Raw genomic sequence first — 12,795 nt, forward strand, 5'->3', positions numbered from 1 at the left:
AATATAGTCACCATCTAAACTATGAAGGAAAGTGACAGTAATTTAGAATAATCAATTGCAAAATTACTATGAATTGTTCATTTTTTTTTGTAAATTAATTACAAGAGAGAAGCTGCAGCTCATCAGATAGAACGTGTTGAAAATGATACAGAACAGTTGCTAGCAAACAAATTTCATTTAGCTATATTTACTTGGAAATGCCTCTAATATCTATAGGTTCTATATACTGTGAACATGGTACATTATTTAGATTTCTCATAGAAAGCAGTGTTGAAGGGGGGGAGGGAAATTATGGAAAAGGATCCTATTGAGGGAAAACTGCAAAGTCACATCCATATCGTCCTTGTTGATGAGTTGTTGTTTTAGTTTCCTCTTATATTTAGTAAAAGGAAATCAAACCATTCATATATTGAAACTACCGTCAAACTGACTTCAAAAGATTGGTGCCAGCTAAATTGGATATGATGTGTCCTTAAAGTGCATAAAGAGATAGGATGAAATCCCGTCCTTGGTATGCACCTTGATGCACTGATTTGAAACATGTAATTTATCACCATGGTTTTGTACAGAAGAATTGCAACATGTGGGAAGATGCATCAATGGAGTATCTTGAACCTTGTGAATGCATAACTGACTTCCATTGTCTTCCACTCAACACCAGCAAAAACATTTCAAAGTTCTAAGATCTGAATTTTCTTTTCTCTTCCTTCTCAAAGCTCTCAGTCCATAATATACAGGGTAAGGCAGCATGATAAACCCCAAGAAGATCATCAAAATGGCAAGGAAGTGGCAGAGGATAGCAGCCCTTGGAAGGAAAAGAATTTCTTCATCAATAACAAATATCAATGTGGATGCAGAAAGTTGCAGTACATCAGTGGCTAATAAAGGCCATTTTGTTGTGTACACTGCTGATCAGAGGTGCTTTATGATTCCCTTGGTGTATTTCAGCAATAACATCTTCAGAGAGCTCTTCAAGATGTCTGAGGAGGACTTTGAACTGCCTAGCAATGGGCCCATAACATTGCCTTGTGATTTAGTCTTCATGGAGTACATAATCCCACTCATCCAACAAGGCATGGCTAAAGACATTGAGAAAGCTTTGCTATTTTCAATTGCAACCAGTCGCTGCTCACTGTCCTCTTCCCATCAAGGACATATGGGCCACCAGTTACTTCTTTGTGGCTACTGAATTAGTCTAATCTGTAATTGGTACTAATTAACAGAACTACAGAATGATATATTCTCCGATAATGCCCAAGATTTTTATCTCAATTGTCTTCCATTGTAGCATAGTAGCTAGCCAGAGTGGAACATTGATAACAAGCAAGAGTAGACATGGCGTAAACAATCTCAACAGAAGAATGCTATCTCACCAAATCTCTTGCAAATATCATAACTGATATGATTCAAATATTAACACTTCAGGTATCTTTTAAGAATAAGTTTTAATTTCATCTTAATAACCCTCATTTCATTTGATTATAGTGAAATGATGTTGGCATCAAAGGTCAGAAACACAATCCTTTTGGTACTCTGCAACATGAAAACTTAGACCTGCAAGTTTCTCCCTTTAATCACCTTGGTTCTAAGACAAGGTCATGTAGTTTTCTCCTCTTACCTCCATGCTCTCAGTGGCTTAAAGATGCTGTCTCCTTCCTCCGTTTCCTCCTCTCAGTGATCAAACTATTTTAGTTATCCTTACTTTGTACCCAACATGTCTGAAGATTTATTTAGTTACAGAGCATTGGCTGCCCAACTATTAGAAACAGGGGTTGCCTGTCCTTTCATTAACAGCTAAAGTTTATTTTATTTCAGTGTTTGGAGGAAGAAGCATCTCTTCTGTTTTTTTCTTTTCTGTCAATCTGTAATCCCTTGTGAGGAAGAAAGTATCTCATCTTTTTTAATTAAGCACTTGGGCATGTTCTAAGCTAACCCAGCTACAAACTTGTTCTGTAATGCCTTTTTCAATGCAGAAATGTGTAGTACTAATATACAAATTATGAAAATGAGGAAAATTCCACCAATTGTTTACAAGGTTTATGTATAAAGCAGAAAATTGTGTTGGTCACTTGAAAAATCTACCTATCATTAATTCAGTAACTACAAACAAGTAATCTCGAGTTCATCTGTTCTTGTTGGGAAAAGATAGCAGATGAGGACTGAGTGTGAGCAACTGAGGTAAGCAAAGCTTTCTCCAGATTTTTAGCTACACCTCTCTGGACCAAAAAGAGGATGTACTCCATGAAGAATGAGTCACAAGGAAGTGTGATAGGTCCGTCACTTGGCAGCCCAAACTCCTCTTCAGACATCTCAAAGAGCTCTCTGAAGATCTCGCTGTTGAGATAAACTAATGGAATCATGAATCGTCGTTGGTCAGCTGTGTAGACAACAAAATGGCCCTTATCAGCAACTGATGATGTACTACAATGGCCAGCACCCAAATACTGACTGGTTCTTGGTAGAGAAATTCTCTTCCTCCTGATGGCAGCTACCTTCTGCCACTCCCTTGCCATCTTGATGAGTTTCTTGGGATTGATCATTCTTATTTACTGGGTAAATTATAGAGAGCTTTGATGAAGCAAAGAAGGGAGACTTTGATTTTAAAAGTCTAGAAGGGTATTGCTGTGTTGAGTGCAATGCAAATTGAAGTGGGCTAGTTATATACTCACAAGGCCAGAGACAGTACAAAGTCGTATCTTTCAATTTTTTGGGGATCAAATAAATACAAAACCATGTGCTGTTGGATCTCAGGGAGGGGTGGGTCTGTTTGGTTCTGTTCTGAAATCAATACATCAAGGCAGAACTTAGCAGAAGATACATCTCTCACCTATTTGCCAAGTGATCCACAGACATAATGATCCAATCAGTTTAGCTGTCAGCTCATATAAACCACAGAAGTTTATGCATATGGGAATAAAAGTACATTGACAAGGCACAATGGTAGTAACAAAAAGTCGGTGGATCTAACTAAGAACTCAGACACCTAAATGCAACAAACCATTAGGTGTATCTGGTGAGAAAAACGGCTTCTGCCGGCCACCAGACTATAGTCCACAGCTAGCTTAGAGGTACAAGTTGAATTGATTCCTGGTAAGGTCAAGTACCACTCATTTTGATAGATGTTTGAAGGATCTGTCTTAGCTTTCCTGGACAACATGTCTAAGATTGATCTTTTTCTACTATTCTTGAGCCTTAAGCAGCTGTATTTTTTTCTCCTATGTATGGATATCTGTGGTTTGTATGAGCTGACAGTTAAAGTGAATGGATATGGCAAACTATAGTAGATGTATGTCCTGATGCAATGGTTGAAACACGGATGGAATCAGCATATGGTTTTCCATTGTTTTGGTTCCAGCAAAATGAATGTTACACTATGTACTATCTTGTAGCCTTGTTAGTACATTAGCAACTTGCAATCCACTCAACACATCAGTACCATCTCATTTCTTTGCTTGTTCCAAGCCTTTCTAATTTAGGTGGAAAATAACCATGACCGGTCCCAAAAAACTCATCAAGATGGCAAGGAAGGGGCAGGAGGTAGATGCCATCAGGTGGAAGAGGATTTCTCTTCCAAGAATTGATCAGGGTCTTGATGCTGACTGTTGTAGTACATCATCAGTGGCTGATAAGGGCCATTTTGTAGTCTACACAGCTGACCAGATACGCTTTATAATTTCCCTAGCCTATCTCAACACACAGATCTTCAGAGACCTCTTCAAAATGTCAGAAGGGAAGTTTGGACTGCCTAGTGATGGACCTATCACATTGCCTTGTGACTCATTCTTCATGGAGTACATTGTCTTCTTGTTGCAGAGTAGTGTAGCTAAAGATCTAGAGAAAGCTTTGCTTATGTCAGTTGCTAACACTAGGCCCTCTTCTCCTTTCTTTTCCCACCAACAGATGAACCTGAGATTACTTGTACGCAGTTACTGAATTAATCATAGCTAGATTTAGCAAATGATCAACATAGTTACATCTTATTAAAATCCCAGGTGTCTTCTTCATATTTCATTACCTCAGCTCTGAAAATGATCAAATTTAGTGGTTAATGTGTATTTATGGATAGCCTGAGGCATGCCGCACTTCTTTTCTGGTAATAGTCCTCCTGGTTGTCCACATTATACTATCATTTATCGGAAACTTCAAAAATCCTGCATTTCACAGTTCAAATATCAGCAGAACATTACACTTCTTCCTCAGAATGGATTCTGCAAAAACACCAAGCCCCTGTTTCTGCTGATTATAGGCCACTGAATTGTCCATCAGACATAGTCAATACAAATTAATGGTAATAAAACTAAATATTCAGTGCAATATTAGTTATAAATGTTCATTACACAAGAACAAAGAGATATTATAATGAATAAGCAAAGCAGCTCTACAGGTTAAAAGGGAGCAGCTTTGCATGATTTACCTACCAAGCTTCCAAGCATGAGATTTTCACCTTCATTTTTTTTTCTTTTTAAATAAAAAACCTGCCATTTGAAAGAGGCCAAAAAAATCTTCTTCCGAATAGTTTTCAGACCTTTACTGTCTAATGGAAATGAAGCAGGTTGGACCCAACCTGTCGAAATCCAGCTAAGAGGATACCAAAGAGTGGCTTTGATTGTCTTAACAGACAAGGAGAAAATGATTTCTGCTTAGAATCAAGCTCGCCCAACTCTCCAAAAGTCCCAATCAGGACTCACTAAACTCAGTTTTCACAGATTTTTGAAGGTAAACTGTGATTTATGAGCTGGAAGCTAAGATGATTGTACCCAGTATGTCCTTTAACCACCTAACTGAAAGGATATACTCCTTTGCTAGGCTTCTCCATTCATTGATTCCCATCAGACCAATCCGACAAATCACATGGTTCTGCAGCCTATAAATCCCAACAGAAGGAATGGTGCATTTAGTGGCCTGTATCCTCCCCTATGGATATATAACTCATTCACATCCGTCTCCTTTTACTCAGCTCAACAATACCATTTCAGTGTTCTAAGGTCTAAAACTTCCTTTTTTGGATCTCTGAGTTTACACATCCAAACAACATGATCAGTGCCAAGAAGCTCATCAAAATGGCAAGGAATTGGCAGAAGATGGCTGCCATCAGGAGGAAAAGAATCATATTGCCAAGAACTAGTGGAGAAGTGGATGCAGACGGTTGCAGTACATCTACTGCTGAAAAGGGCCATTTTGTTGTATACAGTTCCGATGAGAGCCGCTTTGTTGTGCCCTTACCGTATCTCAACAGCAACATCTTTAGGGAGCTCTTCAAGATGTCTGAAGAGGAGTTTGGATTGCCCAGCAATGGCCCCATCACTTTGCCCTGTGACGCAGTCTTCATTGAGTATATAATCTCTCTGGTTCAGCAATCCATTGCCAAAGACCTAGAGAAAGCTTTGCTCACAGCCATAGCAACCGGGTGCTGCTTATCAACCTCCAATCTCTGTCAAGAACAAGGAAGCCAACAATTACTAATATGTGGATATTAAAGCAAATTATACTTTGGTTTTGTAAATGATTCACAGAATTGTAGCCAAGTGAGCTTACATACATAAAAGTAGTCCTCTGAAATTACAGTTACACTCTCTTGCCAATCCCTTGATTGATCAATCTAATTCATAAGCTGTTTCTAAAGGTTCCTAAGGCCGATACTAGCTTCATGGGTGGATTTGAATAAGGGCCTGCTATTACTTCCATTAGCTTCTTCAACCATTTCTGGCAACAGGCATTGCATCATGCTCAAAGCAGAGGCTGAAATTGATGAAAATTGTGGATAACAAGTGAACAAGAGACGAGACAAAAATTGAAGTTTTGAATTATACACTATTAGCCCAAGGTTTTCTAAGAGTTCTCGATCAAATTTTGATGAGAACAAAACAAATGATTGGATTTAATCATTTTTCTCAAGTGTATACAGGTGTTGGGGATCAAATTGCAAACCAATCAAATTAAAGAGAAACTAAGAACTCAAATGACAATTTAAAGATGACACAAAGGAAAAGCAATTTATTGTTTTAAGGATTTACTTCTCAACTAGGTCTAGATGCAATCAAAATGGACTAAAGCATAATATATTTTCAAAATGCACCTTTGGCTATGTTTTGGCCCAAGGAGTAAGGGCATGCATATGTGAACTGTTTGGGACCCTCAAAGTGCCTCTTTTGGAAGGAGTTGGGTAGTCCACCAGTTGCTAGTATTGGCACCCTCTAAGGCTTGGCTCTTTTGCAGTGGCTTGTAGGCACAGGTCTGGAAGATCAAGCGATGGACTAGGTGGTCAACCGGTTTAGCGAGCCTACCTAACACATAGGTCGTATCTGATATAATTTATAAAAGGCTCTTGACCGTCATTTATAACTTCTGAACTACTTGAAAATCAATTATGATCATCTTTTATGAGCCTTTAGTCTTCCATATCTATTGATTGCATGATAAGAGTTTAGCCTTTCTTCCCTTGTACTTTATTGATTATAACTTGCTCTTAATTCTCTTTGGTTTTACTTGTGGTGATTCTAAAGGTCAATTACTTTCTCAAACTAAGTGTAAAAGTTGAAAGGTTCCTTGGATTATCATTGCTTTTTAGTGAAGGTCCTCAAAACTTGGATTGAAGCTTGAGGTCATAGATGTAGGCGGGTTGTATCTAACCCCTTTATATTGTTGTTTACATTTTCTTAAGTATATACACGGATTGGGGAAACTCGACTTCACATCAACAACACTAAATTCTATATAAAAATGTGTTGTTAATGGTTTCCAGACCTCATAACAAGAGGTCAAGATTCAGTTATTCTAGGCACTGCTTCAATAAACCCCAATTTTTTTCTCTCTTGCTGACATAGCAAGAACAACTACCTTCATCAGAGGTTTATCATTTATGAGATAGTTAATACATTGAACAAGTTCTTTCTTGTAACTCAAACAAGTTCTCTTTTTTTGTTTTTTTTTTGTTTTTTGGTTCTGTGGTTCACAAAGTCGGCTGTGATTCAGCCACAAATTCTGGATCCACTATGTTATTCATCTATTTGACCAAAACGAAATATGAATGTTGCTTAGCTATGCTCCACTTTGATGTTTTGATGGGCAAGCATAACCAGACATGCCCAGCCACCACCCCAACAGCCATAACCATTCTAGCTACTTTCACATGGTTTTGCCTCCCATGAATCCCTGCACAATGAAAGCTACACTTAGGGTGGCTGCCTCTGGCTGTGTGAGTATATAACCAAACCCACTTCCATTTCCATCTAACCAAAACAAACACAGCCATTTTAGTGTCCCAAGACCATATTCCCTTTTTCTTCAATACCAAATTCATTGTTTGCTTGTTAGTTTGAGGAGACAACATGATCAGTACTAAGAAACTCAGCAGAGTAGCAAGGAAGTGGCAGAAGCTGGCCCCTTTGAGACATAGAAGAATCTCGTTGGGAGGCACCAATGCATGGAGCTGCAACACATCACCAGTGGCTGATAAGGGCCACTTTGTGGTGTACACTTCTGATAGAATACGCTTTGTAGTTCCCTTGGTTTATCTTGACAATGTTATCTTCAGAGAGCTCTTTCAAATGGCAGAAGAGGAGTTTGGGCTGCCAGGAAATGGCCCTATCATACTGCCATGTGATGCAGTTTTCATGGAGTATGCAGTCTCTTTGATTCAAAGACATGTAGCTAAAGATCTCGAGAAAGCATTGCTCATGTCCATAGCTGCAGATCGCTGCTCATCATCTTCATATTTCCATCAAGATCAATCCAACCCACAGTTACTGATTTGTGGCTTTTGAAGCAAATCATTCTTTGATTTTGTAAACATTCAGAACAGTTGTAGCTTATACATCTAATGAAAAGTCCCTCAAGTTATCCTAATTTTTTGGTGTCTTTAAGTGGCACAAAAGCACTAGTCAAAATGATCAAAATCGGATGCTGACAGCATACATAGTGAAATTTATCAATGACTTCTCTACTATATCCTATTTACCAAACAATCATTTACTTTCAAGTATTCGACGGTAATTGCTTGACACATAAAACATAACAACATTCACTGGCAGCCTCAATTTAGTGATCTACAACCTAATTTCATTAGAATCATTCAAAATAATCTGATGCCCTGATGCCCAGATATTGACCTTCCATTTCACTGATTGGGGCATTCCCTCCAAGTTGCTCATAGAAAGCTAATGCGGAATTGTAAGGGAACAGAAGATTATATTTTTGGCATACATGGAGGGAATTCTTCGTATGTTTGATACAGGAATAGTCCCACACTTGCTCAGAAGGTCTTAAAAGCCAAAACAGATGGTGAATTTTTCACCTACAATAGGCAGAATGATGCTAGTAAGTACTAACCAACATAGAAGAGACGGATAAACAAGAAAACAGCAGAACTCAAAATAGTCTGGAGTGAGATGAGAAAGATCCTACCGTTTCTATAGGAGCCTTTTTGTGTCGGTCTGATTTATCAAGGATCATAGTAAAATATGGCAGTGATCACTGCTGGCTTATTAAAACAGCTGTAATGAAATAAGGTTGTACTTTCAGTACTGAATTAATCAGTTCCAGTATATGTTGTTGCTTCACCTCCAACATGTCACATGAGATGTTGCAAACATTGCCTAATCAAGAAAAAAAATGTGGGATTCACAATAGATAAAGGGTATTGAAACTTTTGGGAATAGCACAAACAGTTGAGTGTCATAAGAATAAGGATTCACTTCTAGTGTTAAAACTTATGGCTGATAATGAACTATAGCAATACCGACTAGGCTGATAAACAGAAACCAATAATCATAGAGGAGAATTTTCCAGCATGCACAGAATTTGCTTATCTAGCAGGGTTCAGGGCAATGAATTTGCATGTGGGTTATAGAGCTAGGCCTTCCAAGATCACAAGATGAGCCATTCCTGTCTCTCAAATGCCTTCTAAATGTAGCTTTCCTTGTGGTACGCAATGGGGTGATCACATGGTGCTGCTAGGAAACATATTTTTGGCTGATCGCGGAGGAAAAGGAACGCGTGCTTAAAACAGAACACGTGAAATTTATCTGAGCTTCCTGTATGAAGATAAAATGAGTATGCAATATGATGCCAGCAGCCCTCAACCCGCTAGCTGTATAAACTTTTGAGGCCAGATGACACACAATGGCCTACCACCAGTAGCCTACAGTACAGAAATATGACTACGGATAATGAAAAACTTGCTGTATTGACATGGAAACTGTTTCCATAATTGGATTCTGCAGGAGGAAATGTGATGCTCCCATATTCCACCTAGCCCTTTCCATCCATTAGTCTTTCCAAGCCAGAGAGATAGATGCAGAAATTGCCAAACCAAGTGGTGATTGCCTGGACACTTGAAGTCCTTGTTTTGTTTGAGCCACACATTTGCTTGTTAGGTAGTTCATCTGTATGCTGGGACCGGCATGCTTTGTCTTGCACATCCGCACATGCCTAATTCTGGTAGTGCTTTTAATCCAACCAAATCACCAAACTGATCCTTCTGGATATTGAAGATTAACATTAGAATTAGAAGAAGATTCAAACTTTCATATTTAAGTTGAGTGCTTATCTATACTTCTGTGTGGATCTCAAAAACTAGGCATGAATATCATCCACCTGCTTTGTGCCCTATGTGTCATGAAACCAAATAGCAGAAAACACCACCTGTACGCTCCCAACATAGCCAAAAATGCACACTATCATCCAAGTCTCACATGGCTTTGCGCCCATGAATAGATACACCAGGAAAGCTCCATTTACCCGAGTGTCTCTAACCCTGTAAATGTGTATACTTATATATATACTAATAACCCACATCCATTGCCTTGTATTGAGCTCTAAGCCAAACCCATTTCAGTGACCCAAGTTCTAACATTTCCCCATTCTTAACAAAGGCACTGCACCATGATCAAGATGGCAAAGAAGTGGCAGAAGCTAACTTCAGTGAGGAAACAGATTTCACTGCAGAGAAGAAATGGAGATATTGCATATACTGACAGCAGCAGTAGTACTACTTCATCAAGAGCTGAGAAGGGCCATTTTGTTGTCTACACAATAGACCAGACCCGGTTTGTGTTTCCCATAGTGTATCTCAGCAACCACATCTTCAGAGAGCTCTTCAAGATGTCTGAGGAAGAGTTTGGATTGCCCAGAGATGGACCCATCATGCTGCCATGCGATGCGGTCTTTATGAACTATGTAGTGTTCTTGATAAAGCGGCGTGTGACTAAAGACATGGAGAAAGCTCTGCTCATGTCCATGGCTACTAGTCAATGCTCACGGTGTCATTCTCTTTTTCAAGAAGAAAGCAGTCAGCATGTGCTTCTCCGTGGCTTCTGAATGAATTAAACCTTACAAGTTTTTGTATATAATCTACTAATTTGATGCTACAAAAAATTTGATTTCTTTCTTCATTCTTGAATGTATCAGCTGAAGGAAAAAGATTTGACTATATGTGTGAAATTATTCTCATGTTGTATGCATCTAGGATTCGTCAGTATACGTGACTACACTGGTTTGGATGTCTTCAATCAATTCATGGTTTGGGTAGAGTCCTTGGTCTTTCTTGCTATGAAGTAGAATATTCAAACAAAAGGTGCAGCCTCCACATGTGACCATGGCCAGCATGGGAATGGCCAAGAGTGGCAAGTTGGCTGCAAAATGATGTTCACAATGTTTGCTGCATGGCTGAAGTGTCAGCGTGGTGGACATTGTTGTCACATTATTTAATGTTGTAGGTCAAAATTGATGACTGGACATCATTTTGGTTGTTGGGAGGTTATGAGTTCTAATCTCATACCCATTTCTTTTCTTTTCTTTTTTTCTTTTTTTAAATATATTATTAAAAATGATTTTAAAAAGAATAAAAAAAATGCAACGCTTTTGTTTTTTTTTTATACCCTATTTATCTTTTTAAAAGATGGATTGATTTTTTTCTTTTATTAAACTTGTCTTTTCAAAACACAAAAGTTGGGTTTCTTTTTTATTTTGAATTTATCTTTTCAAAGACTAGATTTATATGAAATTATAAAATAAAGTGGTTTTAAAATTATTTTTAATTGAAATGTATAAAAATGGGAAATTATAAATACGTTCACTAAAACTTCCTTTGTATTTATCCTTTTAATGAAAAATTTTAAAACATAAATACCCCCTTGTTGATATCCTTAAAACACTTTTTCAATACAAAAATAAGTTCATTTTCTTTCATTCATTTTTTTCTAATCTCTCTATAACCGTAATAAAATTCAGTAAGAGAGTTATGTTTCTCATCAATGAATAAATAAATAATTATGTCCCGTGATGTTGCGAGCTAATGCACAAATATGTTTTTTTTTTTTTTTTGTGTTTTTATTACATTTCTTGAGTTAAAAGAATGAACTAATGCACAAATATGTTTCTTTTTTTTATTTTTTTTATTTTTATTGCATTTCTTGAGTTAAAAGAACGAGGTATATATCATGGCTCTTATTTGGAGTTCTAGTGCTAAACATTTTGCGGTTGTCCAACCTTACACCTGAGCACACTTTCAAGGTGTCCGACTTTATACCTCTTAATACTATTAAGAGTGTTTGGTTATGTACCTCCAAACATCTCAACTATGTCTAGCCTCCCAAGATAGACACCATGAGTTCAAAAATTTTCCACCTCTATTTACATTAATTATAGTTTTTCACAATTTCTCACTATTAAACGACATCTACATTCTTAATTGTTTTTCAACCATTTTTACAAGAAGTTGTTTTATTAAAAATTAAATATGAATAAACCCTAAAAGATTTCCATGTTTTATGTTATTTGTAGTTAGGGTTTGTGGTTATGAAGAAATAAGTTAAGAGAAAATGGAAAAATAAGGGAGAATAATGAAAAGAGTATTTCGGGTATGTTTTAAATTATATATATATTAATAGGTTTCCTAATTTTTAGATGAATGTATAAACAAGATGAATGCAAAAAGAGTTTTAGGAGATGCATTTATAATTTCCCAAAAAATTAAAGAAAATGATTTTCTCATATTTGATTATACCATATGAATGATAAAATAAAAAAGTCAAATATAATTAAAATTAGTTAAAAAAATTTATATTTTTAAATTCTTTAACCAGTATGTATAATAATTTAATAAGTGAAATGATTTTAAATTAGAATATAAAAATAATTTATTAATTTTAAATTTATTTTTTATTTTCTTTCACTTTGTTTTCCCATTACTCTCCTTATTTTTTCTCCTATCTATTTTCCCTTGAACTTTCCAAAACCAAACATGGCGTAAATATTAAAATATTAGAATTAAGAAACAAATGGTTTGTTTCTAACATACAATCCCAACAATCTGCAGGGGCCACATTCCCTCATTAGGGAAACTTCCATTGGCCAATGTCCAAATTTGATGCAACTTGTCTCCCCAATTGGCTAGTTTTCATACCATAGGGTCCACTATTGGCAGCCGATAGAGAACTTTTGCATTTCATTCTTTGAATTCCACAACAGATCAAAGCATTCCTCATTGTTGAAAATGTGAGGAGAAACTGTTGAAGCATGCTGATTAATTTTTTGCTCTTAGAACTGCATGACTTTGGTTTCCATCCTTTGACTATGATATCAAGTATTTTTCATAGAAATATAATTTCCTATGACTTTGATATATTTGTCAGCTGGGCTAAAATTAATAATATTAGTTTTGTATACATTATTGTTTTCTCATTGTCTAGAAGTTTAAAACCTCTATTGAATGATCTTCTATTTTGTTTTAAGTTAGAAGTTGAGATTAAAAGTAAAGTTTTAATTTTTAAAATGTAATATTAATATAATAAAAGT

General features: G+C 36.7%; 6 protein-coding genes across 6 annotated transcripts; 5 read left to right on the forward strand and 1 right to left on the reverse strand.

Moving 5' to 3' along the window:
* The first annotated feature begins 775 nt into the window (after positions 1-775).
* LOC100245236 (auxin-responsive protein SAUR67) lies at positions 776-1,189 on the forward strand. The gene has a single exon (XM_002279246.4). It carries the CDS (start codon positions 776-778, stop codon positions 1,187-1,189), a length of 414 nt encoding a protein of 137 aa, XP_002279282.4.
* Positions 1,190-2,093: 904 nt separating this feature from the next.
* Positions 2,094-2,513, reverse strand: LOC100267542 (auxin-responsive protein SAUR68). The gene has a single exon (XM_002279269.4). It carries the CDS (start codon positions 2,511-2,513, stop codon positions 2,094-2,096), a length of 420 nt encoding a protein of 139 aa, XP_002279305.2.
* Positions 2,514-3,516: 1,003 nt separating this feature from the next.
* On the forward strand, positions 3,517-3,933 carry LOC100262379 (auxin-responsive protein SAUR61). The gene has a single exon (XM_019218828.1). The coding sequence runs from the start codon at positions 3,517-3,519 to the stop codon at positions 3,931-3,933; it is 417 nt and encodes a 138-aa protein (XP_019074373.1).
* A 1,148-nt stretch (positions 3,934-5,081) lies between these two features.
* On the forward strand, positions 5,082-5,477 carry LOC109122336 (auxin-responsive protein SAUR64-like). Its single transcript, XM_059735813.1, has one exon. It carries the CDS (start codon positions 5,082-5,084, stop codon positions 5,475-5,477), a length of 396 nt encoding a protein of 131 aa, XP_059591796.1.
* A 1,851-nt stretch (positions 5,478-7,328) lies between these two features.
* LOC100252141 (auxin-responsive protein SAUR67) lies at positions 7,329-7,763 on the forward strand. The gene has a single exon (XM_002279320.3). It carries the CDS (start codon positions 7,329-7,331, stop codon positions 7,761-7,763), a length of 435 nt encoding a protein of 144 aa, XP_002279356.1.
* Positions 7,764-9,165: 1,402 nt separating this feature from the next.
* Positions 9,166-10,740, forward strand: LOC100247009 (auxin-responsive protein SAUR64-like). Its single transcript, XM_010647752.3, has one exon. The coding sequence runs from the start codon at positions 9,883-9,885 to the stop codon at positions 10,315-10,317; it is 435 nt and encodes a 144-aa protein (XP_010646054.1). The 5' UTR covers positions 9,166-9,882; the 3' UTR covers positions 10,318-10,740.
* Positions 10,741-12,795: the final 2,055 nt, after the last annotated feature.

The sequence above is a fragment of the Vitis vinifera genome, chromosome 3 (genome assembly GCF_030704535.1).
Source record: "Vitis vinifera cultivar Pinot Noir 40024 chromosome 3, ASM3070453v1".
Taxonomy (NCBI): Eukaryota; Viridiplantae; Streptophyta; class Magnoliopsida; order Vitales; family Vitaceae; genus Vitis; species Vitis vinifera.

What these genes read in the sequence shown, in the direction of transcription:
- LOC100245236 (XM_002279246.4), top strand. Translation starts at nt 776, where the DNA reads ATGGCAAGGAAGTGGCAGAGGATAGCAGCCCTTGGAAGGAAAAGAATT.
- LOC100267542 (XM_002279269.4), bottom strand. Translation starts at nt 2,513, where the DNA reads ATGGCAAGGGAGTGGCAGAAGGTAGCTGCCATCAGGAGGAAGAGAATT.
- LOC100262379 (XM_019218828.1), top strand. Translation starts at nt 3,517, where the DNA reads ATGGCAAGGAAGGGGCAGGAGGTAGATGCCATCAGGTGGAAGAGGATT.
- LOC109122336 (XM_059735813.1), top strand. Translation starts at nt 5,082, where the DNA reads ATGGCTGCCATCAGGAGGAAAAGAATCATATTGCCAAGAACTAGTGGA.
- LOC100252141 (XM_002279320.3), top strand. Translation starts at nt 7,329, where the DNA reads ATGATCAGTACTAAGAAACTCAGCAGAGTAGCAAGGAAGTGGCAGAAG.
- LOC100247009 (XM_010647752.3), top strand. Translation starts at nt 9,883, where the DNA reads ATGATCAAGATGGCAAAGAAGTGGCAGAAGCTAACTTCAGTGAGGAAA.